This window comes from Salmo salar, chromosome ssa17 (assembly GCF_905237065.1).
Source record: "Salmo salar chromosome ssa17, Ssal_v3.1, whole genome shotgun sequence".
Classification (NCBI taxonomy): domain Eukaryota; kingdom Metazoa; phylum Chordata; class Actinopteri; order Salmoniformes; family Salmonidae; genus Salmo; species Salmo salar.
In genome coordinates this window covers 65,060,340-65,086,159 of record NC_059458.1, presented here as the reverse complement: position 1 = coordinate 65,086,159, position 25,820 = coordinate 65,060,340, and the positions used below count along the sequence as shown (strand labels likewise).

Genomic DNA, 25,820 nt, shown 5'->3' with positions numbered 1-25,820 from the left:
CAATAGAATATACACATTTAGGGAAAACCATTTTCCATTAAATATGTGTATTTAAAAGGGGATGATCACAGCCATGTAACATTGTAGAACAGAGGCACCCATTGCCTCCTCACACCACAAAACAAGAGCCCCAAAACAAATAGTTCAGTCTTTTATTTAAAAACTATAAACAGTCACCAAAGTAAATAAAGCCAATCTAACAGACTTATGTCTATGTATAATAGCACATCCTACTGACACTGCAGAAATGAGGATGGGTGGGCTGCCCCGCTCGGACGCTAACAGGCAGTCATTAATGTTACACAACACTCCATAGAGAGGATAGTCTGAGGACGTGAGCCGGAATGTGGCATGGTATTATGAAAAAAAAAAAAAAATAGTACAATAAAACTCCACACTATATTAACATAGAAAAAAAGTAGTGAAGAAAATATACCTGCACATAAAGCAAAGAACACAGGAGAAAACCTGTATAAAACTCCATGTATTTAAACCAATTTACAAATACAAAAAAAATATGTACGCGCACTGTGCTCGTACAATGACAAACGTTTACAGTGGATACATGTTCGGGGTGAGAGAATACCTTCAATATTATTTTCTTCTACAAAATGACATGAGATATATTATTCCATACTCTTTCAGCCAGCAAAATGAGTTCTACAAGGTATTATTATTATACAAAAAAAGTCACAGTTCCACAAAAAAACTGTTTTTCCCCCCTTAACTTTACAGCATCAGTACCTTTGCAGAAGTATTTACAGGTTTTAAGTACATTCATCCACTGCTGAGTATAGAATCACATTAGATACAAGTAACCAGGGATCATTAAAAAAAAGGTTCTACCAAAGTAATTCTTCTATTACTCCACAGAGCAAGTTCCCCAGTGGCTGTATCGGCATGAAAGAGGATTTTCTTTATATATATATATATATATCCACAAATATTTACAAGATTATTTTCATTAATTGTAATGGTATTCATTTCAATAATAAATAAGTGAAAATATATTGACTCAAGTAAGAAAACCACGCTACCAAGTTCTAAAGAAAAACAATCGAGCCAGTCTGCTGCGTCCCCCTCTCCAGCCATTCCCCTCCCTCGGCACAGCAAAACCTCTCAACGTACTGCCGCTCCTACTCAAATAAGTTCTCTGCAAATAGTCCCAGTATTACAAAAATGTGCTCGTATTTAGGGTTTCATTAGTAGAGTCCCTCAGGGCAGCAGTCTAAAGAGCTCCCCCTCTTGGGCGGCTGGTAGAAGACCCCATGGCAGTTTGTTTTGTTAAGGAGATGGGGGGGGGGGATTTGAGCACAGTGGGGTGAGGGAGGGGAGTCCGAAGGGCATAGTCTGGTGTTGCCCACCTGTGTGCCCCATTGTCATGACACCCCTGAAGGATGGTTCTCCAATTTTTGGGGGTGGGGTTGCTCGTGGGCTCAAGCTTGGAGAGAGCGAGTCAGTTCGTAAAGGCATTTGGCGAGCGTTGTGGAGACCTCCATGTTACTGAGTGCCAGCACGGAGAGGTGGCTCTCATGCCTCTTCACCAATCTGAGAAGATAAGACAGGAAGCTGTCAATACACACACACTCCATCAAACAGTAAACATTTGTTTAATTGATTATGATTCATCACTCCGAACAAACACAGCACGAGGAGTCCTCAGATAATCCTTCTGTAGTTGTGAATGTATAAAAAAAATATTTCTTACTTTCGACCGCAGTCTGAATACTTGGCAATGTTCTTTAGCGTTAAGGCAGCAGTTAGTCGTATGTGTTTGGTCATTGGTCCCTCTTTTTCATCCTAAGGAAAAGGATTGTGAAATTCATCAGTTACAAGATACATTGATAACAAAATATTTCCAAGTGGGAATATATGATAAATATGGAGTAGTCAAGGACTGCAATGTTTAACATCTTAAATCTTATTTCCAAGTATAAAATCATACATTTCTGTCAAAAGTCAGCCGGACACCTTCAGTGTAAACAAACAGCTAAGCTCAGCCATACTCACAGTGAAGTCCCTGAACACCAGGTTCCGAGAGCCTCTGCGTAGGGCCATAAGGGCTGCGCTTGGATGATTGACAATAGCTTTCTGTGCTCGCGGTGCTGGAGTGCTACTTGCCACTGGCTGAGGCCTGTGGAACAATGCAAAAGACAGTCAGCCGCACATTCTAGCATCACCAGAATGGACATTAGCACTAGCATACTAAGCTAACCAGAGGGTACATACTTGGAAGTTTTCTGATTTGGGTCTTGCGTCTGTGTCGGTTCCTGCTCCAGTTTTAGTGCGGCTAATAGGGCATCTCGAGAACAGTGCTTATCCTACAGGAAGAAAATAGGATAATTGTCAGCAAAAACCTACAAACATGGACTGATTGATTGAGAGGTGAGGGTGTAGTCTTACCTGTAGATGGGTTATGAAGGACAGTCTCTGTCGGGGGAAAGGTTCACATCCCTCCCAGAGGCACTGGCCTGGGTACAGCTCCTTGCCACCATGCTGCGTGGCTGCATGGTAGAACACTCTAGACGGCGTCTCAAACCACCTGGAAGAACACGGATATAAATGGGACAGCCAATGAACAGGCCACTTAGAGACTCAATTCTGATGTTTTTCCCACTAATTGATCTTTAGACCAATCAGCTCTGAAAAAGATCTGATGTGATTGATCAAAAGACCAATTAGTGGAAAAAAATATCAGAATTGAGCTGCCTGTCTAAACGCCGTTTTAGTTAGCCATGATGTGAACACACCTTTCACAACAAAGGATTTCTCTTTAAGTATGTCAATTCAATATGGACAGAGATTAACTCACCGTTTACAGGATTGCCACAGACACTTGAAGTTCTGTCCCGCTTTCCTGGTCTGTTCTGGGAGTGCTACCACGGCTTGTGGCCCAGAAAGGGAGGCATTGGGGCTGGCGCTGCCAGCCTGCACAGGCTGAGCCACTGTTGGCGGAGGCTGCGTAAAACCAGGGAAAGAGGCAAAGCTTTATCAGACCAAATAAGCAAGTGATATTTTGTGTTGTATGATTGTGTTGGACTATTTCCCAAATAAAACAAACAAGTCAATTTTTTGGTTGTTGTATTTCTTTTACCTTTTTAAAAAGTATGACAAGATAAATTGGTAAATTAAGCTAATTTTGAAATAACACATTTAAGATTTTAGCCTAGCTACCCTCTGCTTACAATAAATTATACAATATGAATAACCTACCACTTGCTTATTAGTTATTTTCAGAAATGAATTAAACAAAAATATGAACAGTTTGAATAAATTATTCAAGGTCCTAGATCCTGAAGACTTTCATCGTTGATCTTGTTTTATGCAAGTCATTTGCTTGTAAAAAACAACAACTGTAAGCCTTGCATTGTTATACGATGAAATTAAAGATCACACACACCAATCCAATAAGTGCAATATAAAACACAATTGCGTCTTTTCAAAGTCAGTCTGTATAAATGGCCTCTAACCCTACTCATCACAATGCAGTTGATTTTCCCAAATAACAGCAACAGAAAAGCCTTGTAGTTGCATGTGATGGATAGCAGTCCTCCACCGTCAACTACATATTTAAGGTCAGACTTGCAAAAACTCAACCCCCCTCCCCCAAAAATAACACAATCTTTACATCATTGACAGATCCACTTTACAAAATAAAATGCATGACTACCTTTTTTACCATAGAGAAGCAGACAAATGTACGCTACACTCTGCCTATAGGCTTCTTTGCATATTCAAGCTTATCTGGAATTACAACACTGCCCCTTTAAGGCTCTCCTGGAGATTGGTTGGCCACCCTTTGTAGCCTATAAAATATTGCAACATTACAATTACAACCAAACACTTTTCTTTATAAAATAATCCCCCCCAGGGCTCGAAATGAAGGGCTTCCCGTCGTCCCAGGAACGATAAAAAAATATGTCTACGGTTCATAACAGACTTGGGGATGACAGATCCCAAATTCATACAACCACTGCACATTAAAACACTTTAAAAAGCAATGAGGCTGATGCATCAGATCAGACTGTTTAGCTTAAAATGTTGATTACATTTTATTTCTTTAACTTATAAACTCAACAATGCGCACTTGGCTGTAGGCTATGCACGAATGTTCCAAAATGCAATTTGCAGGAAAACATTGTTCTCAAAAGCACACCGCATGTGAGAGCGGTTTCATGTGACGGAGATGAAAATATCTGTTAGAAATAAAGCAAGGGGAGATCTAAAGATGCATCAACTAGCATGGGCTACTAATGACTAGGATTATGCTTGGCTACTTTGAAACAAGGTAAGACGTGCTTCATAAAATTACAAAACATCCAGGTTTCAAACAATTACGTTAATAGATAAAGGGCAACTCGAACCTCTTGTTCATTATCTCCAGCACAAAACCAGTGTCAACATATGTGAAAACGGTGCATTTATACGTTTTGTAGGAAAAAAATGAATGTAAAAAAAAAGTTATACTAGAATACATTATCAGTTATTTTCAGACACAGATTCAGTGATGGAGGTATTTTCTTGCTCCCCATCTTGGGCTAAAAACACATTGCAGGTTGATTTACAATTTTTTTTTTTTTTACTTTTAATCTTACCCTGTGATGTCACAGAGAAGCATTTCTTTAGGACTTTCCTTCTCATCTTTGTAACTACAGATTGTAAAAAAGTGCTGATTTCACATATGTATACACTGGAAATTATGAATGAGGTCGAAAAGTGGTGGAATTGCCCTTTAAATAGCTTCAAAATGCAGACCCCTCCACTCAGATTCAAGGTGGGTGATGTGCGGTGCGCAACAGGCCTGTCTTGTGACCATTTGATCTGAACAAACCGTGCCTTGAGTATGTCGAATCAAGCCTTTAGACGTTAATGATCCTTCATTATATTTGTCAAACATGACTGGTATTCAGCCTTTATTTATGTAATTAAAAGTCTCATTAAAGTTTGGCTACATTTTCTGATGCCTCCCTCATGTCAGCATCGGTTTGGACGTGAGGCTGTAGCCAACATGCATATCATCTACACTTTGACATGTAGGCTTTTTTATTAATGTGCATAAAAAATTGATTGTAATATTATTCCAATGTTGGCGTCTGATCCAATTCTGATCTGAGTAATTGTTTGATGTGAAAAAAAGTTTATTACTCCTGCCCGAACTTCAATCTATATTCTTCTTGTCCTAGCATTGTTTTTACTTGTCCCGGACAAGAGGACAAGCGTTAATGTCGAGCCCTGCATTTTATGTTTGTGAAGAAAAACGTAGTCACATGTTTTACCAGCAGGGCAAGAATGTCAATGATCCAATGAAGTATTCAAGATAAGTCAGCAATCTAATGAGCTTGCTAGCCAACTAAGTTGGCACGGCTTGCAAAACTGGGACAAGAAACAAATTGTTGAGTTATGTGAAACTCACCGTAGAGCTGGTTGCCTGTATGGTCGAGCAGTTCCTCTGCTGCGTGGCATTCTCTATTGCTACTTTGGCTACTGTGCTTGGGTCAGCTCCAGCAGGCACGGCCACCATGGTGGCACTGCAGCCCGCCTTGTTGGGGTCGCTGATGGTGATGATCCTCACTCCCACCTTACAGGGAATCACAGACGCCCCCTTGTCCTCCTCCGCCGGCCTCTTGTGCGCACGGCTCTCGCCGCTCAAACCATTGGCCGGCAGGGTCCCTGGCCCCGTGGCGCCCTGGGAGTTTACAGTGACGGTGGGAAACAGCTGCTGCCTGAAAGCAGGCAGGGCGTAGTTAGGCCCCGGCCCCATAGGTCCGTTAGAGAAGGGGCCTGTTGCCTGAGGCCCATTGGCAAGGCGCTCTACCTGCTCAGCTTTGGCAGTATCCTGCTGGGGGACAGAGGGCTCCTCGGGAGCCCCATGCAGTTTCTGAGGAGGACCAACCTCCCCGTTCCCCAAGTGTTTGGAAGCGAAGTGATTTGGAATGTTTTTGCTTAAGTGGGCACCGGTGGAGGCGTCCCCTCTCTCAAAGTCACAGACCCCGTTGACGAGAGCCTTTTTGGGGTCGACGTGGCCCTCCTGTGGGTTAGCCAGGCCAGAGGTCTGCTTCCCGTTGGTGGGGCAGCTCTCGCTGGCCGGTCCATTGGCGCAGGCCCCCTGGCTGTTCCCTGAGTGGTATGGAGGTAGACTGGAGTCCATGCACTTCCTCCCGTTAAGCAGCTTGGCCCCTGGAGCGTCGGCCCCTGCCAGGTCCCCGTTGCTGGTTTTGGTGCCAGCCCCATCGGCCAGAGAGGAGTTCTCCATCACCTCGATCTTGCGTTCGTGGATGTGCAGACCCGTGGCGTCCTTGGCCTCCTCCTCCTTCTGGCAGATTATCTTGTCCCCCCTGAAGGGCGGTGGTGGCCCGTGGAGGGTGTTGCCTGTCTGGACCACTGGCAGGCCTGGTGCAGCGGCTCCTTGGCTGACCTGGGCGGCGGCTGCAGAGGCTGAAGTGGTGAAGCCCGTGTTGGGCACCACAGTGAAGGTGACCTGGCCACCAGGAGCCTGGCCCTGGATGATGGTGGCGGGGCTGCTGGTGGAGATGAGCTGTACCGTCTGGAGAGGCCCCCCTGGGGACTGGAGCTGGCTGGGGACCAGCTGTACATTGAGCTGCTGGGGCTGAGGCTGGCCCTGTGAGGCCACCTGGTAGAGCACCTGTGGGCTGGGGGCACGCTGCGTGCTGCTAGGGGGAGGCACCTGGGGCGCGGGCAGAATGAGCTTTCCGCCCGGCGTGGAGGGCCGCTTTGGAAGCAGTAACTGTTTGATCAGGCTGGACTCTGTGGAGGTAGGCTGGGGGGCAGTCTGCTGCTGAGGCAGGGGCTGGGCCTGAATCTGAAACTGCTGCTGGGGGTGAAACTGCTGCTGGGGGTTCAATTGTTGTGGTTGCCGTTTGACCGACAGCATCTGACTGACAGAAGCAGAGCCCTGCATTGAGATCTGGGTGTTGGAAGGAGAGGGCAGGCCCTGGGGCAGTGGAGCGATGGTGGGAGGGCAGGGTGGGGGTTTGGAAGGAGCGGGAGGCTGTCCTGCCAGTTGGATGGCCTGGCCACCAGACATGGTGGAGGGGTTGGCCAGAACGATCTGATGGATAGCTGGGGCATAGGCCTGGTTCTGCTGGAGGTTGGGGCTGACGATGACCACGCTGGACTGCTGCTGGTTATGAGTGGTTGTAGGTGGTCCGCTGGCCTGCGAGGGTGCAGGCTTGGGGGCGATGTTCTGGAAAGTGACACGGGAGCCCTGGGCGTTGGACACGCCGGCGATAGTGAACACCTGGCCCCCGCCCACCTGGAAGTTTTGCAGCGAGGAGCAGGGGGCCGACACAGCAGCATAGTGCGGGGGGGCAGAGAATACAGCCGTCTCCTGCTGGGGGCCCTGGGAGAGGGCCTGGGGTACTGAGGAGGGAGTATGTGGCAGGGGCGGCCGTTGCGAGATGGGCACCCCCTGAACCCGCGCCGTGAAGATGTGGCCCTGCTGTACCTGTTGGAACAGTGTGACGGGGGTCCCGGTAGGTGCCATGACTTGTTGATGGTGGAGCTGTTGGGCCATGTTGGGGCTGTGGTTCTGGACCACCTGGCCAGAGGTGGGGATGGAGCTCTGGACCATGGCCGTCTTGAGGATATCCCCTGGTTTGGCCTGCTGAGCAGGGTGGGGGTGCTGATGTGGTGAGGCCTGGGGATGAAGGGGGAGCCGAGGAACAGTCTGAGCCACTTGGGGGTGAGGTACACCATCCTGCATGGTGGAGGCCACCTGTGGCGCTGCCGGGTTAGCAGTAAGGCTGGGGACTGGAGGCCGGGCAAACCCAGGATGCCCAGGAACAAAGCGTAAACACAGAGAGAGATACAACAAAGAACACATTAGAATCATTGACTGAGGTCTAATTCACACAACTGCAAAGTATGTCTCACCATTCTCCAAGACAACATGTATAGCAACTATGTCACTGACGTTTGTTGTGATAACAATCAAGGTAGGTGGAAACTTGAATTTTAATGCCACCAACTACAAAAATGTAGTAAGTTGTACAGTCAGTTTACCTGACGGGGATGCCTGTGGGTCGACAGGGACGTCGTGCTTGGGCCCTGGTGTGGGGCTAGCCTGCTGCTGGTAGTACAGCTGGATGGGCAGTGGGATATCCCTCCGTTTGACCCCCACCACGTGTATGTGTGCCTGCGCATTGGGCTTGGTGTCCTCCAACCGCTTCACTGTGTGGTTTGGGAAGATTGTCCTACAAAATGATAGAGACATGGTGTGAGTGCAGTTGGCATTAAAACCTTGTCAATCACCTTGTCCATAGGGTGATTTCTTGGTTGAAAACACAACATGAATGAATACAAGGCTTCCAGGACCACAATTGGGAAATTCAAAAAATGGTATAAACGTCTAGTTGTGTGTTCTCCAAATGATGACGGTTTTCAATAAAATCTATTGATTTAATATGGGATTATGCCAACCAACCGTAAACATTTGAGGAAGCCTTGGGAGGCCAGGATGCCAGCGCGTCCCATCTTGCTGCAGGTGGTGAGGTATTCCGAGTACATCTCTGAGCGCGACACGGAGCTCTCGCCGCTCACCTCGAAGTGGGCGTTCATCCTGGTGGAGACAAAGGGAACTCAGAATATATCTATAGCTACTCAGGGGTCAATTGTGACCAGCAAGCTGACTGCTTGACCCGAGAACTACCGTTCAACTTACAGAGAAACTGAGGAGCTAAGATGTGTCACAGAGAGAGCATGACTATGAGAGGGTGTGTGTGTATGTGTGTGAGTGAGAGACTCACCACTGCACTGTAAACTTCTCCCCATCTAGCTCAACAATACCAGCAGGAGGAGGAGTGGACTGGACAGGGACTCTTGCTGCTGAAGTGAGAGATGACATCATTATTGAGTCTAATTTGATCAACTTAATTTTTTGTTGTTGAATAAACCCATTCTCTATGCTGAAAACACTTTTGTTCCGATGTGAGACTGAACTGTCAAATCTGCAGAACAGTGCTCCTGTTGTACATGGTGTGTTTAGTGTGCTGTTCCTCATTTTGCCCACTAGGGAGCAGTGACAGTACTGTACAAGCAGACTGCTATGTTTACCCTAGCTTGAATTATTCCTAGCACCTCATGCCAACATCAACTTTAGCTGATCGATTGCATACAACACGGGTTACACCAGTTTGCCTGATCATCCATGTTTCTAAATCACCAACGGATGGAACGTCTCTACAGACAAGAGTGGATGCAGAGGCTTATGGGAGATGTAAACTGATGAGCTGTCAGCTTTCGATCAGTCTAACGTACACCACAAGGAGCAAGGCTAAACAGAGCTGAGCCTATAATCTCAGGCCATTGTCTCAGGGAACTGTTCCTTTATACCATATGGCTAATTATTGCCCTCACACAGCTTGCTCTAAATTCAGATTTTATGTATAACATGAATATAACCTGGCTTAATTTAATTTCAATGTGCATCTGAAGATCAGGGGACAGGGTTTAAGTGTAAAGATGCTCACCTGGGATGGGTGCGCCCTGCAGCGGAGCAGGCAGCTGTTCTACAAGCTGCGGCCGCACCTCGGCCACCTGGCTCTGCCCAGCAGCCTGATGCTCCATCAGCCTCACGGCCGTCAGAGCATCCGGACCAAACGTGTGCAGGTCCACTGACACCAGCCGTACCAGCAGATCTGCCCAGGGACACACATATACACCGTTTAATATCATATGTCTAAATTGTTGCATGAAGGTTGTTTTTGATTTCCCAATTCTGAAAATCATTGAATTTCCTATTCCTCCAAGAGACAACAAATATCTTCTGTGCAACCAGTTTGTTTCCCAATTCATGCAGCTTGGTTGCTGTGCCATGCTAAGAGACTATACTTAATCAAACTGTACTCAAACACTCCATTAGTCGTTAATGCTATACCTACACTTTATCTTGGTTAGACGGTTCTCCATCCCCTCCATTCTGGCTTGGTTGTTTATACTACTGAATGTATCTTCAATCCTGACTAGTATCTAGGTTACTAGTACCCTGGTTAGGGCTAGGTTGTTGGTATCTCACCTATGCTCCTGTCCACAGAGGCGATCTTGCTGCAGGGGATCTCCCCCAGCTGGGCCAGCAGGTAGAGGACCTCCAGGGAGGACATGAGGAGCATGAGGTCAGGCAGCGACAGCAGGCCGATCACCTCCCGGTACGATTCCTGGTCCACATACTCACAGATCAGCACGCTGTTGTCCTCCACCTTGCTCAAATTACCCAGGATCTCCATGGCTGAGGGGAGGAACAAATAGTCAAGCTCTGGGGAAAATAATCTATAAATTTATCACAATTTGTGCTTACTGTTGTTACATAAAGACATGAAGTTGCTTTCGCATTACAAGGCCAGTGATATAAAAATAAATCTGACATTGAATTTGTAAAAGACCCAGATACTGACAAAGATAAAGTACGGGCTCTGACACTCACCCCTCATCTTCAGGAACCTGTCCCTTGACATCAAGCATTTGGTGATGGTGTGAAACATTAGGTGGGTTGTTCGAAAGTCAACAGGATCTAACTGAAGCTATTGGGAGAGAAAACAGAGATATTAATTCATGGAATCATCAATAACACAAATGCTCTGGAACAGCTACAGCCTTGTCTAACATAATACTAAATAGTACTAATTAGCACTAATTAGCTCAATACTGCACAAAATAATAACATTCAGAACATGAATATAACAGTAAAAACACCTCACCTCTGCGGCCACGTTGCCGAGTGTATCCAATCCCAGCTGCCGTAGGGAGATGAAGTGGCAGTGGGCGCACAGTAAGAGGAACCGCAGACAGGTGCGGTTAGCAGCAAGCAGTTTGATGTTGGCCTCCTCGAAGGAGAGGTTGCGGAGGATGACTCCCACCTGCAGGACCCGCTGACCCTCGATGTCGCCGATGCCTAGGTTGCGTGGAGGGTGGAAGAGGGCGCCCCAGCGCTCGTCCCCCGACATAGTGTCTGTCACTGGGAGAAGAGCAGAGAGAACAGTGAATGTCTGATCCACCAAGGACATCGAGGGTCAGAGCAATTGTCTTTTAAGATACTTTTTTTTAATGAGATATCTTCAAATACTTTATTACACAAAAAGTCCACAAAACAATGTTGCCGTAATATTTATTTGACATGCTATTTTTCACATTGTTGTGCAAAAAATATTTTATTGTGCAATGGGTCTTTTAAAATTGGGTCTGTCAGCATCAACTGCTTACCTTGTGTCAGGCTGGTCTTGTCCCAGATGAGGTCCCGGACTTCAGAATCCTCTACCACATCCTTCCAGAACTGTAGAATCATATTCACATGTTATTGTCGAAATACTGACTGCCGAAAAGATGCATTGATACAAAAAACAAGAGCGGTTAAGGCTGATGTACTCCCGCGAGGCCAGACATCACACCGTATTCACGAAGATCCCCGAACGGCTGGAGGCGAGGCTCAGGCAACCGTTTTTTTTTCTCCCTCTGACCAAAAGCCTTGTAAGTTACAAACCTATAGTATACATATATAGTGAGTCTTTCAGTCAAATCTACCTTCATGAAGTCCCGGGAGGTTTGCTCCTTCCAGTCCATCCCAAATACAGAGGAGAAGCTGCCTAGTGCTGCAAATTCACAAGAGTACCGTTAGAGAGAACATTCCAACCCTTACATTCTGAGACAGAAGGTACTTTCACACCTGAGGGATCACAACAACAAAAAAGGTTCTGCAATTGCAGTGCCTTGAAAAGGAATGCACAGTGTTCACATTTAGTTGCGTTAAAGCCTGGATTTTTGCATTGAACACAACCTTCTTCAGACTCTAAATTAACAAGTTTACCAAGGAGGTAATAACTCATCTAGTCTCCATACAGGCAAATGAAAGGGAATAAACAACTTTCTCCCCATTTCCACTTTAACCAAAAAGGGAAACTGAGCACAGTAGGAGTGTCTCAACATTTCCCCCAAGTTTCCATGATGGACAAAGATTACAAAAACACACATACATCTCTAATTACTGTCCTGCAAAAATAGATTTGGATACTAATGAAGAATATTTAAAGGTGTTGAAGACGTACAGTCATCGAAGACGCCTGCATGTGCCAGCAGCAGCGTGATGAGTTTGGGGTCTTTCTCCAGCTGCATGGCATGCTTGCTCTCGTTGGAGAGGAGAGTGCAAACGTTGATTGCGAAGTCCACTTCATTGGGCAAGCCCGACAGGAGAGAGAGCACCAGTTTGTTATAGTCGCATGGGGCCGTGAACTCCATGGACAGTCCATAGCTTTGGCGGAGATAGTCTGGGGACAAAAAACAACCACAAATCCAGTTGTAATTTCAACTTCAAAGTGAATGTAAAGAAAGCCTGATGAAAACGTACAAAAACATTACAATGTTGCGCTATAAAGACCTTGAGAAATTATGATTTATGAGTTCATTTAGACTGTTCAGAAAAATGATTGCAACTGCATGCACTGGGACACCTGCCTGATAATGAATATGCATTCAAAGATAGGAAACAGTGATTAAAGTCACATGCAGGGGGTGGGGTTAACAAGTGCTACTTCCTGAAGCCTCAGTCACTTGGCATAACTTTGCTGGCATGGCAATGACTGTATGGCATATTTCAGTTATTTGAAATTGATTACGGTGCAATCAATGGGATATAAATAGCCAACTCCTCACAGCCGGCAGCTTTGCATCTGTTTCACACGTGTGTGTGTGTGTGTAGCTGTCAGGACTCCTGAACTAGAGATCCTACCACCAGGCATGGTGGTAATGCACCATCACACAGCACCATGGTAACACACTGTTGCAAATTGCCTGCATGCCTGGGGACATGACAACCTCAGTTCAGATACACTCTTACTGATTGGGGGGGGTCTCAGGCCTGGGCAAGATTGGACAAAAATTGTAATACAAAGTCAAGATTATTCAAACAATTATCTCAACAGCCAAATGAGGGAGGATATGCGCTTCTGGTGGCAGAGCTCTGGTTTAAAGGCCCATATGTTTGCCCATAAACAAAAGGAGTATAAATGTAGCAGCCCTAATACAGTATGAAGTATATTGCGTCTCAGTTCTGAAACAGCTCAAAGACAAATCCTAGTACAACTTCTCTTTCTTGGAATATAGGCTACTTTCATCATACATTTTAAGATCTTGTCTTGCTAACATTCCTCTCTTGAGCTTTCCTTACCCAAAAATGGAGGAATGAATGTTGAGCAACCACTTGGCCATTTCAAGCAACTGTATAACGTTATTACCATAAGTTCTCACCTAAGGAGCAGGCTTTCCCGTAGGAGCAGGCTTTCCCATAGGAGCAGGCTAGCAGCACCATTATGACAAACTAAATGGTAACATTTGGAGAAGAGCTGCCAAATTCTATCTTGATGAATCTATGATAATGTTATGAGGAGCAATAAACTGTCTGAAAAGACAAAGCAAACAAGCCTGAAGAATATGCACATTCAGATGAGTAACAAATGTGTGCTGTGAGTAGAGAGAGAGACCTAGTTCTCCCAGTCAAGTGTTGAGAGGAAGTTCAGTGCTGAAGGTAGCCATAATGTTTTCTCCATTTGAGTTGTAAAGTTTCAACTCAAATTCAGAGTTGGCGGTGTTCTTCAACAGCCCCATCACTCGATACTTGAAGAAATATCCAACTTGATAAACACACACCAAGGTTGTCCTCTGACCTAAGAGTACTTTTATTTATTTCACAGCATTCCGAAAATCCAAAGGGTGGTTGCTTTACCTCACAGTATGGATACAGTAGAGTATCACAATATCATTTTTGCCGGTTGTACATCGTTACTGTGACTATATTGTTAATGTTAGCTGGTTGTTAACGTTAGTCAGGTGTACCTGCCCCAAAAATCTGGTATTTATCGTCCTGTAGCCTTTTCTCCATCTTACTTTTAAAAAAGAAAAGGAAAAAAAAATAAAACATGTTGAGCACTTTAACTAGTTGTGGAGGTTTTCTCATGGCTTTCTCTTGTCCCTCTGCAGCAGACATACAGTATAGTGAGCATGTGTTTGGAACATCGAATCGCAATACATATAGAATAGCGATACATATAGAATCGCAATACATATCGTATCAGCACCTAAGTATAGTGATATTGTATCGTGAGGTCCAAGGCAATTACTAGGGCTGGGAATTGCAAGGGACCTCACAATATGATATTATCACAATACTTAGGTGCCGATTCGATATGCATTGCGATTCTCATGATTCTATGTGTATTGCGACCAGATACTGTGATTTTACTGCGATTTGATGTTCCAAATATATTGCTCACCTTATGTCTGCTGCAGAGGGACAAGAGAGCGCCATGAGAAAATTTGTTTTGATCAGTCAAGGAAATAAAATAGCTGAAAAGAAGATGAGAACAAGCCATCAAGGAAAAATACTGGAGTTTCGGGGCAGGTACAGAAAACGACCGCAAAATTAATACTGCGATGTTGTCAAAACAATATATCAAAAATAATATCCCAATATGTAACCATCTATTTTTCCCCCCACCACTAGCAATTACCCAGCACCTACCTCATAGATACGTGTCCAATAAAATCACTCTTCTCAAAGTGTCAATAAGAAACTTTCAGTTTTTATCATACTTGCATCTGTTTGTTTCCTGGAATATGCCAACATCCTGAAATACCACTGTCCCTTTAAGAACTAGCTTGAAAGCAAAATATTGGGCCATCACTTCAAGAATCTTTATTGTATTTCAAGTCCTAGCCCAACCAACAAGATTTTGGCCAAACATTGCTTTGTGGTTGTTTAAAGACACTTTGTAAAAGAGAGGGAAAGCTTTACCTGATACAGTGTGTTGCTGGTAGTTATAGGAGCAGGGGATTGCACCAATTGGAAGAGATGGTTTCGGGTTCCCAGGCTGCACCTCGTCATCATCCTCGCCGAAGTGATGGACTTTTTCATACTTTTCTAAATATCTGTAGACAAAAAAAAAAGAGAACTTAACGCTCAGAGGGTGACTGATCCAAGACCCCACCTATTCCTACTCCCCCCTCAATATCGAATTTAGAATGGCCTCTCTATAGCAAATAATCCTGTTTCACCCGATCCTCAAATCTCCCTAACTAGGATAAGTCCTGTATCCTTAGACTGTGGCTTCACCATCAACTGTTGTGCCTCCAAATCCCTGATAACAAAACTGGACACCCTGGCACATTCCCACTATATAATTTGCTAATGGAGTTCTATATGACAGCCACTCTGAGGAATTTGGTTAATGCTTGCAATTACACAAGTAAACTGGTAGGCTACACTCCGGCCTATAAAGACTCACAAGCCTACTTCTGTGAACTCCTAACATTTTCAAAGTCCTCCTACAGACAACACTAATGTTGTCAGGCTATCTGTGCCCACATCCTATTTTAACCCCAGTCGCAAAGCAATTCCACTACTCAGCCGCTGCTGACTGGAACAAACTACAAAACGGGGCTTACAACACAACCAATGTCTCTCGCCTACTTCTAAAATCGACAGAGTGAACATTAATGACTACACGACAAAGCATGAAATGAAAAATACTGCCAGAGGGGGATAAAAATCCAATCCAAGTTTGACATAGAGACCATCGGTTATGATGAAATAATTATGTTTACGCCTAGCTGACTCAAATCAAAAGCAAAAGGCATGTGTTACACCATCTGCATGACAGTGCAAGTGTTTAAGCAGAGTACAAGTGATGAATCCTTTGTGCCCTATTGCTTAGTTTATCAAGAGTCACAACCAATACCAGTCTTCCATAATATGTTTATATTCAGCTCAGCTGTGACACAGGTGGGGATGATATGACCTTATCACCAACACAGACAGAATATTCTAGATACTGGGGTGATGTCTTCATTCAAATGACCACCCGCTCAGTTGGGGAGGAGTGCAGAAAAGCAGAGGGAGTTTCAATGAAAGAAAAAGACTGATAGCTTTCTGTCTAAAGCCAAAAAAGTCAACAAAAAACCTGCAAAACCTTACTTGAGTTGAGAATGTCTAAGAAGTGTTGCAGCCTTCTCTCATGTTTAGGTAGGGAGGGACCAACACATCTGCACATTGAATATTTGTTTACACAGACACATGCTGCAGTGGTGGCAGCAGAAAATACCTCACCAGTGGTAGCGTGGAAAGCCCTGGCTAAGCGCGGAGTGTGTGTGCTGCCGTGAGTCAGAGTGAGAGCCCCATTCTGAACGGAGTCCCAGTGCTGCTGCTGGTTCGCCATGACCAAGGTAATCCCCCGTCCACGGCGCGTGACACACTGGACTATAAATACACCAACTCTCCGTTTGGAGAGGCCCCGGCTCTGCACAGCGTCATCACACGCTTGTCTGGGCACGGGCAGAAGGGGAGGCGGGATGTGTGGTGGTGGTGGGGGTGGGTTCTGTTGCAGCTGCTCATGTCTGCACTTCCCTTTTCATACATGGCTGGCAAAAAGCTCCCATTCTTCTGACAAGACAACAGCCAGAGTGACACAGAAAAGCATCACAGAATTAAGAGGCCTTCTCATTATCAGTGTCTAATCAAGTTGACATTTAAAAATAATGTCATCGCATGTGTCATACCATCAACAGGGAAAAAACAAGCAATTAAGGTGGAACAGGGCTCTTTACTGTCCTTTTTTTGTCCCCAGCAACAAACAAAAAAAAAATATATTTTTTTTTAAATCATATTTTTTCAATTAATCTGAACGGCAGACAATACAAATGCAGGCAACTGAAGCCATAGATCTACCACTGCAAATGGTGACTGTGAACTGATGTAATTTAAGGTCGTCTGGGTCATACAAGAGCTGATAGGACATAAGAGCAACCCTCTCAATAAAGGCTGCCTCAGTGTGTGTGTGTGTGTGTGTGTGTGTGTGTGTGTGTGTGTGTGTGTGTGTGTGTGTGTGTGTGTGTGTGAAAATTGGGTGCCCCCTGTTGGACAAGCACACATACAAACACACAATCAGATTGAGTAAACTAACTGGCATTACTACTGTTCTATAAACAGGTGAATATATATTATTGTACCTTTAAATTAAATGCTTGCAGATTCATTTGAGTAGACAGAGAGAACTTATTAAACATAGGGGCATACAACAGAGACCGATGAGGAACATTAGAAATCCAGATTATGTAGCCTAAAGCTATGTCAATTGATAGGCTGGTTTTACGGCTGATAAAAATAATAAATGGAAGAACTATATACAGGCCACTACTGAGAGTGGGGGTGGGTGAAATCCAAGTACTAGATTGTGGACAAGAAACTGGTCTGGGGGAGACAATGGTAAACTACACTGAGAAGAAAGCTAACAACTACAATCAAAGTGGGAATCACAACAAAGACAAAATAATGCCATTAGACAAAAAAATATAACACTTTGGCCTCAAGACCATGCTTAACATGAGAATGGTGGCTAGTTTAATTTGTCAGCCCCCTAAATACATTTTCCATAAGTGTAGTTTGCTTGATGCAAAGTTAAAGTCCGTCTCACTTTCTATTCAACAGAAACATTTAATTTCAAACATTTCTTTGTGTGATCTGCAGAGAGCTTACCACAGTCAAGAACACTGGGACAGCATGCCCAATCTTAGGCCAGTAGCCTAGTAGTATTGCCTACCTCGGCTAGCTTTCGCTAGTCCCAACATCTCCAATCCCCACCTCTGGACTGTTATATCTGTGATTCAAAATCCTCTCCTAGCTATTGTTGCTGACAAGGTTTTACAACTTAGTAAATAGTAGAGAAAGGCATGGCAAGCAGATAACCAGTGACAAAATGAGGGGGCATGCTGAGGGAGAGCTAGCTGTGGCCTCATGCTGTGGCCTCAAGCAGTGGCGCAAAACCAGAACAAAACCTAAGCAAATAACCATGGCACTTCACCTGTAATCAAATTGCAAACAAGCAGACGTTCTATAGTTTTCTTTGTCCAACACACAAAGTTAGGGCCTACTTGCCAGTCAAGTCTTGTAATGTATGCCAGGCAATAGAAATAGGATTTGGAGTAGGGAGAGCTGCTGTTCTTAAACAGTGGTTCCCGGGTGTACCTTCTTTATATAGAGTGAACAACTTCTGCTGCCCATCATTCGCAGCAGTTTGTCCTATCGACTTAAGTGGGGAACTACGGAGTGATTCAACTTTAGCGGATTGTTATTGTTTGGCCTACATCTGATGATAGAAAACACCAATTTCACTGTTACAGTTCATATGAGGAAATCAGTCAATAGAAATAAATGCATTAGGCCCTAATCTTTGAATTTCACATGACTGGGATTACAGATATTCGTCACAGATACCTTTTCTTTTTTTCTTTAAGTAGGGGTTGTGGATCAGAAAACCAGTCAGTATCTGGTGTGACCACCATTTTCCTCATGCAGTGCGACATCTCGTTCGCATAGAGTTGGTCAGGCTGTTGATTGTGGCCTGTTGTCCCACTCCTCTTCAATGGCTGTGCAAAGTTTCTGGATATTGGCGGGAACTGAAACGCGCTATCAAAAATGTAGATCCAGAGCATCCCAAACATGCTCAATGGGTAGTGACATGTCTGTTGAGTATGCAGACCATGGAAGAACTGGGACATTTTCAGCTTCCAGGATTGTGTACAGATCCTTGCGACATGGGGCTGTGCATTATCATGCCAAAACATGAGATGGCGGCGGATGAATGCCACGACAATGGACCTCAGGATCTCGTCATATCTCTGCATTCAAATTGCCATAGATAAAATGCAATTGTGTTAGTTGTCCGTAGCTTATGCCTGCCCATACCATAACCCCACCACCACAAGGCACTCTGTTCACAACGTTGACGTCAGCAAACCGCTCGCCCACATGATGCCATACACGTGGTCTGAGGCCAGTTGGACATACTGCCCAACGCTTAAGGTAGAGAAATGGACATCCAATTATTTCTACAGCTCTGGTGGACATTCCTGCAGTCAGCATGCCAATTGCACACTCCCTCAAAACTTGAGACATCTGTGGCATTATGTTGTGTAACAAAACTACACATTTTAGAGTGGCCTTTTGTCCCCAGCACAAGGTGCACCTGTGTAATGATTATGCTGTTTAAATGGATGGATTATCTTGGCAAAGGAGAAATGCTCACGAACAGGGATTTAAACAAATTTGTGCACAAAATTTGAGAGAAATACGTTTTTTTGTGCGTATGGAACATTTCTGGGATCTTTTATTTCAACTCATGAAACCAACACTTTACATGTTGCATTTATATTTTTGTTCACTGTGTTTTCCAAGCTACAAAAAACAATACTTTACATACAGCAAGTTTTTAAAGGACCAAAGAGATGTCTGCTTTGTGTTTTCATTTTTGCCATGGAAAAAATATCACGATACTTGTATCGTCACAGCCCTAATTTATATGACACTGGTTTAGAAAGCAAACTGACTTTTCATAAAAATTAATATGGTATGCACAGCTTGGGTTACACCAGGAAACTGTTGACCTTGTCTGCAAAATCTTGTCGAAATAACACGCATTTCCAAAGTTTCAGCAGACTCGCTCGTTTTCTATAGCTCGCTGATACATGAGTTTGGCTACATCATTTTAGCACCCTCTATTAGCATCAGAAAGAGACATATAGATATCAGGGGACAGCGGGGTAACACCAGATCTCTAAACGTCAACCTTTGTTGAGGTGCCAAGGCTAATCTCACTCGTAAACGATGTGTGAATGAGACAACTTGATTGCCTCGGACTTCACTTATGCATGAAAACAGCGAGGTATTTCTAATCCAGCTCTTATTTTGGCATGGGCATCACAGTGCTAACATCATGTTGGGTACAGTCTATTCACAAGCTGCATCTCAGTCTTAAGAGACCTCTCCTGCACATGAACTAAGGTGAAGGAAATGGACAGACAAAAGCCAATTTACTGTACGCAGTAGGCACAACATCAATATTGCTTACCCCCATGTATCAGGTTCAAACCAATGCAGATAAAAGGATACAAGGGGAAGCAAGCACTAGACTGTTGAACTTGTGCCTCAACATGATGGTTGCAGCTCAATTCAAGTCACTACAACAACTCCTCATTTATTCCATGTTTGTGACAAGTCTTTCACGTAAGTAGAATTTCTATTCCAGTTTTATTAAATGATAATCAGAGGTCAACTATTGAGTCTATTGCTCAGATTCCCAGGTTGTATGATTACTTACTATTTTCACTGACAAGTGGCTTGCCCTTGGCAACGTTAATTTAAGTAGTGGTACAAGAAGACCAACAAGCAGACGACTCTCTACTTCCAATACATTTCTGACTTTTCAGCGTTTGCCCTTAAGACCGCGTTGGTATTGAGCTACACCTCCCAGTTAAACCAAAGGGCTCTTAGGTTCCAATAAGTTTCACTGTTACAGGCTTGCTTGCCCTATAAGAGAGACCTGGCATTGGGCTACATCTTCCCCTTAAACCAGTTTGAGTTGACGGTAGAAGGCCGTCTTAACCTGGCCAATTCAATTTTCTGTTTGGTAAAGACACAGGAGTACGGTAAAATAAACAACCTATATAAGCTGTGAAAAAAATCGTCCAAGGAATAGAAGTTTGACCATTCTGGTCTACAACTACCATGTGATCCAAGTAGGCTGTGTCATGAGGTAAAACCCAGGTGAAGTTTCAGGCAGTCAGGTCAAATGCAGGCTTGAAATAGGTTAGGCCTGTGTATTTGTTTGAAAATATGAAGCAAAATAGAGCATGCATCTGGGCAGCTCCCAACAGCTCCTTCCAACCTGCTGATGTGCTGTCAGTTGGGCTATTTATATCTCTGTGTTTCAGTCAAACATTGTTTTACAGGGCTCTATGCTGACTTAAAAAAAAAATGTTTTACAAGAAGCACATGTGTGCCTAAGTTGGAAAATGTAGCCAGGTGCACACTAAGAAATTTAGGAGCTTACCAAAAAATATTTGAAGTAATAATGTTAGAATCCTTCATTCTTCTAGGCGCACTGATGCTCCTAAATAAAATATCACAATACTTGTATATGCTAGCTGTGACGACATTGCATATGTGAGTAAAATGGTCACATTGTAGAGCCCTGCATTAGGCTTTATCATAAATTAGCCTATGACTCTTCAAATCACAATTTGAAAGTGAAAAAGAATTGTCTCACTGGGTGCGGGCTTTTGTTCCCAGCCAAGCAGCAACACACCCGTTTCTTGGTTGAAGACCATTTAGGCCTTGTTGATTGGTAGAATCAGGTGTTGCAGCTGGGCTAGAACAGCCTGCACCCACACCTCGCAGGGTGACATTGCCTGCCCAGTATCAAATCAGCTATTGTCTTTGCATGGGAAATATTTGAATTCAACAAACTCTTATAGGGTATCAAGCATTACTATTGTTCATCTGATAGCAAGAATGAAATCATTTGCTAAAAATGCTGGAATAACCAGCACCATTTGGAAACACTTCATTACAGTGCTTGGCCCATCATTGGCTCTGTATGTAGGGCCTATATAAAATCCCACGATGACTTAAGAGAGGAAGGCAATAACATCTTTAGGCCTATGCCGAGTTATTCAAATTCATAAGCCATATCTGTAGGCAGGTATGATACTTAGGTAGAGTCTGTGTGAACCTTGTTAAGAATTTGACATGCCTACACGATTGGTTACTTGCAGACTGTTGACCTAGTGCTCCTTCAACCATTCCCAAAATGTGAAGGTGATTAATGCAACAGGATTATTAAAGATATGCTGCTTCAACTAACTGGCAAAGCAGGGTCATATAAGCAGCCTCCAGGCTAGACTGGTGAATGTGATCCTTCCTCTTAAAAGCAGGTGACAGTGTCAATGATGGCAATATTTTGGAGGGAAAAGGAGACTTGAGTAGAGAAGCAGCTCCACACTGTCCACAGGCTTGCTGCTGGTGAAACATCTACGCCGAGGGCAAAAGGTGTTTAGGGTAACGTGCTGCTGATTGCATAGTTATGGGCTACGGCTACCATATTCAATGACAAAATGACCAGCCAGCATTCAGTAACACACAAATCATGGACCGTTTAAAAAGCATTCCCAGTTCATGTCCCTTACTAATAGTTTAAAGCTACAATGAGAAGATGTATGGCAGAAACCCCAGCAGTAAGACATGGCGCGCATATATATATATATATATATATACACACATAAAATGGTGATCTGCATTAACCAGGTAAAGTTTAGTAAATGTTAGATCAAAACATACTGTTATGAGGCATAAATATTGCAGCCAGTGTAGGGTCCAGTATGGTGTTTTTGTTTTCCGTGTTCAACATCTTTAACTCTCAGCAATGCTGGATTGTTGCATGGTCCTTTCCTGCTTCCAGCCTCTCACAATTTGTAAACATCTGCCACATGCTGTCTGAGTGTAGTAGCTAATACAAGACCATGCCACTTACCGAAGGTAGTACTGTTTTAAAACAAATGCCGCGTTTGAACAACTCCTTGGGAAGTTAAAATCTTCACCCAGCTCTGACCACTGATTCTTGTCAGAAACCTGTAAAGTAAATGAGGATGTTATTATACATTTTTCAATTAAGCAATACCAGGATGCATAAAATATGGATTAGATGAATAATAAACAATCTGATTAGCATCTAGCAATAAGATGTTAATGTTAGCTACTTTTATTAGCTAGAACTGTGTATTTAATTCCATGTTTGCAAGCTATCACCGCAAGCAACAACTCACAGCTAGCTACAGCTTGAACTGGATGGCTTACTTACAAGCTAGTGTTAGCAATCTGGCTAACATTACTTTTCTGGCAAGCCAAGCGTGCAGGCTAAATGTGGTAGCTACCAAAGCTCGAGACAACTATGACCTGCTTCAGCACAATGCTGGTATCAATGATGGAATGATGGCGAGCAGTCTTTATTTGGGGAATTATTTTCACGTTTACAGATTTCAATAAATAGGCCTGTGTGCGGCCTACATTTGTCTTCAGCCATAGAGCCAAAGATGGCTAATGCGAATAACTAGCTTCCCCCAAATTATCGTAAAAAAAATCTACTTGCACAAAATGTTACCTATCCCCCGCGGCGAACAGTTCTTCCTAGCCAGTGCTCTGTGCCGATAATCGATGTTAAACGTGCCCGCTAATTTTGAGTTACTCTAACTGCACTCAGACTCCGAGCAGTGCAGCTACCGTACGGACTTTCAATTCAAACCATACACAACACAAGCCACCACATTGCATAGATGGCAAACTAGCACAAGGCCGACCGCAATCCTCTCTCTCCTACAGCCGTTTTAGTATGAAATAGCTCTTCGGGATGCCGAAAGAGAGTTCTCTAGCGGTTCACTGAAGACTTCACTGAAAACCGAGAGTGCGAAAATGCACTTTTAGTTGCACTCACCTTTGCAAATCCACCTAACGAAATGACTCTGATATAGAGAGCATTAAGATCCAGTTCTTTCCCACCCACGATAGGAATCTTCTTGAACGGCGATCTGAAGGAAAAATAATTAAATACATGGAGAATAGTATTACTAATAGTTTGTAAGCATCCATAGTCATATGTACATGATGTTTAAAGGTGTATTTAAACGCCCCATTCTCACCCTCTGCTTCGGTGAAATTGCCGCAGCTCGTCCAGGAAAGCCAGTCCTTTCCTTCGCTGATCTAGTACATTTTTCCCCGTCGAATTTGCCATTGTTTTTGCATGTAAAAACGGTTAAAACCCCACTCACTCGCTTCCTAAGACACCAAGGATCCCATACTCCGCCAGCGCTCAGTCATTCGCGAAGCTGAGTGTTTAAAAAAGTTAAAGAAATAGCTAATAGCAAGAAAAGCGCCAGCTCGCTAATAAAGACTGATGCACAGCTATACACAGAAAACAAGCCGATTCTGTAAGTTGTAATAAACACTTAGCCAGAATAATGACCGATTTCAACGGCAAACTAAAACTGCCATTGTAAAATATGCTAAATTAATAGTATTGGTAGCAAATGTATTCGTTTGGAGTGGTTTGACAGTGTGTTACGGACGCGGCTCCAAGCAATCGCACGCACTGTAGAGCGGCAGCGGGATCCAGTTCCAGACAAAAAGATCTGAGGCCTCGAGCTAGTACTGCCACGCAGCGCCCTCTACTAGAAACAACGGTATTGCACTCCAAAGCGGTTTATTGGAACAATAGACAGTGTTGTCTTTTTTAGAGCTCATCTGAAATTTACAAGACCCGTTCAAACAGAACAAAATTACTACTGTTCGTGGGGGAGGGGAGCTTTTGGATATATTATAAGAATTCTAATATGACAAGTTGACAACCATTCAAAATAGAATATTCAGAGATTCCACATATATTTTCCTGTGCTGTGATAGCCCAACTTTATTCTCAAAGTTGGCTATATGTTGATCAATATTAGATGCAACTGACATGCAATTAATTTCCTAGTAGTGTAATGGTTTCATCTAAATTGTAAAGTTTGGTGAAGTGACTGCTTTCTCTGAATATTCTTAACTAAACTAATCATTACAGTTTATAAAGTCACCACAGTAAATTCAGTTTTGCTCATTTCATCCACAAAATGAGTGGTTCATGATATTAATTATCTCAGTGCCAATAACAGTATCCCATTACACCACATTACTTTACACCTGTATCAAAGCTGTGACAGTTCATAGCTAAATTGGTTTGACCCAGAGCGGAACTCTAAACTGTCAATGTAGAAATGAAGACAAGTTATAAGAATGTAACTATCATTACTGTACTGTTTGTTCACAAATACTTTCTCTTGATTATATTGTGATAACGAAATCATCTGTCTGTTTCAATAGCCTCAACTCGCCTTTCTACCAAATCTAGCTACAATTTCAAAGTGATAATGCCATATTGTGTAATATCTTAATAGGAGATAGCTAGTAATGTAACTTTATTCCAGTATCTGCAGCCCTTGCCTGAGAGCAACCGGCTACCAGGTTATCGCCGGTGTTGGACCCAATAGCCTAGCAGTCAGAAATTACTTATGTCTCCTGGGATGAATGGAAATTGCTCATGATCCCTTTTCTGTAACTGCCAGACGGATATCTACTTGACGAGGTTACTACATTCAACCATTACACGTACCCCTGTGCTCAGAGAAATTTCTGTCACAAAATGGCGGAGACAAACGTTAATAGACCCCATTTTGTGGAGTAGAAAGTCTATGGGTGCAGCTAACTTTACCCACTGGATATCAACGATTCAGCTAAATAAATAGCAACAATACTGAGAATAGCGGCTCGTCAACATTGAGGCATTCGATTTCGGATTTACTAGTTGACGGTGGCTGCTAGCTAGTCAGCCACATTTAGCCAACAGCTAACGTTAGCTACATAGCTAGCCAGTTTTAGATCCAGGAGTGTATGAATGGGTTTGGAATTAATCAAATATTCGGTGTTTCCTTCCATGAGTAGAAGGGTTTTATTTGCTGACATGGTGGCAACGTAGCTAGCTATTATTGGATATGTAAAGTTACAACTACCTATCTTACTAGCCAATTCTGAGGCATTTTGGTTTTGAACAGTTAACGTTCCTGAAAACTCAACGAATAATCCCCCACCCAGGGTTAGTTTGCTAACCCAGAGGGATTATTTAAATAGTATACCCATTACTTTATTTCAACTGTCCAGCTAACGTTAACTAGCTAATTTATCTAACAACCATATCGACTTTACTCACCGGAAACTCTAGCTAACGTTAGCTAGTTAACGTTATCTAGCTGGCTAACAGTTGTCAATCTTCTCATTTAGCTAATGTTCGCAGAAGCTGTTGATTGCTGGTATGTGTATATTCGTAGTAACTAGCTAACTATAATCTCACGTTTTGACACAGACAGTTGCTAGTTACAACATGGACGTGTCCTCCCACAGGCTGGCT

General features: G+C 43.5%; 1 protein-coding gene across 3 annotated transcripts; it reads right to left on the bottom strand.

Annotated features, from left to right (window-relative positions):
* Positions 1-138: 138 nt before the first annotated feature.
* LOC106576411 (AT-rich interactive domain-containing protein 2) lies at positions 139-25,820 on the bottom strand. Of its 3 annotated transcripts, XM_014153565.2 has the most exons (22): positions 25,623-25,820; positions 23,524-23,709; positions 23,319-23,412; positions 22,362-22,459; positions 14,795-14,928; positions 12,054-12,272; positions 11,533-11,600; positions 11,215-11,284; positions 10,713-10,969; positions 10,439-10,535; positions 10,034-10,243; positions 9,489-9,656; positions 8,766-8,844; positions 8,444-8,578; positions 8,023-8,213; positions 5,414-7,770; positions 2,813-2,958; positions 2,404-2,542; positions 2,230-2,321; positions 2,011-2,134; positions 1,709-1,800; positions 139-1,548 (listed from the first exon to the last, which is right to left on the bottom strand). In XM_014153565.2, exons 2-22 carry the CDS (start codon positions 23,613-23,615, stop codon positions 1,437-1,439), a joined length of 4,974 nt encoding a protein of 1,657 aa, XP_014009040.2. In that variant the 5' UTR covers positions 23,616-23,709; positions 25,623-25,820; the 3' UTR covers positions 139-1,436. The 3 variants fall into 3 exon arrangements, with proteins under 3 accessions (XP_014009040.2, XP_014009041.2, XP_045555934.1); XM_014153566.2 differs by lacking the exon at positions 25,623-25,820 and having other exon boundaries at positions 8,766-8,841; positions 23,524-25,563; XM_045699978.1 differs by lacking the exon at positions 25,623-25,820 and having other exon boundaries at positions 23,524-25,562.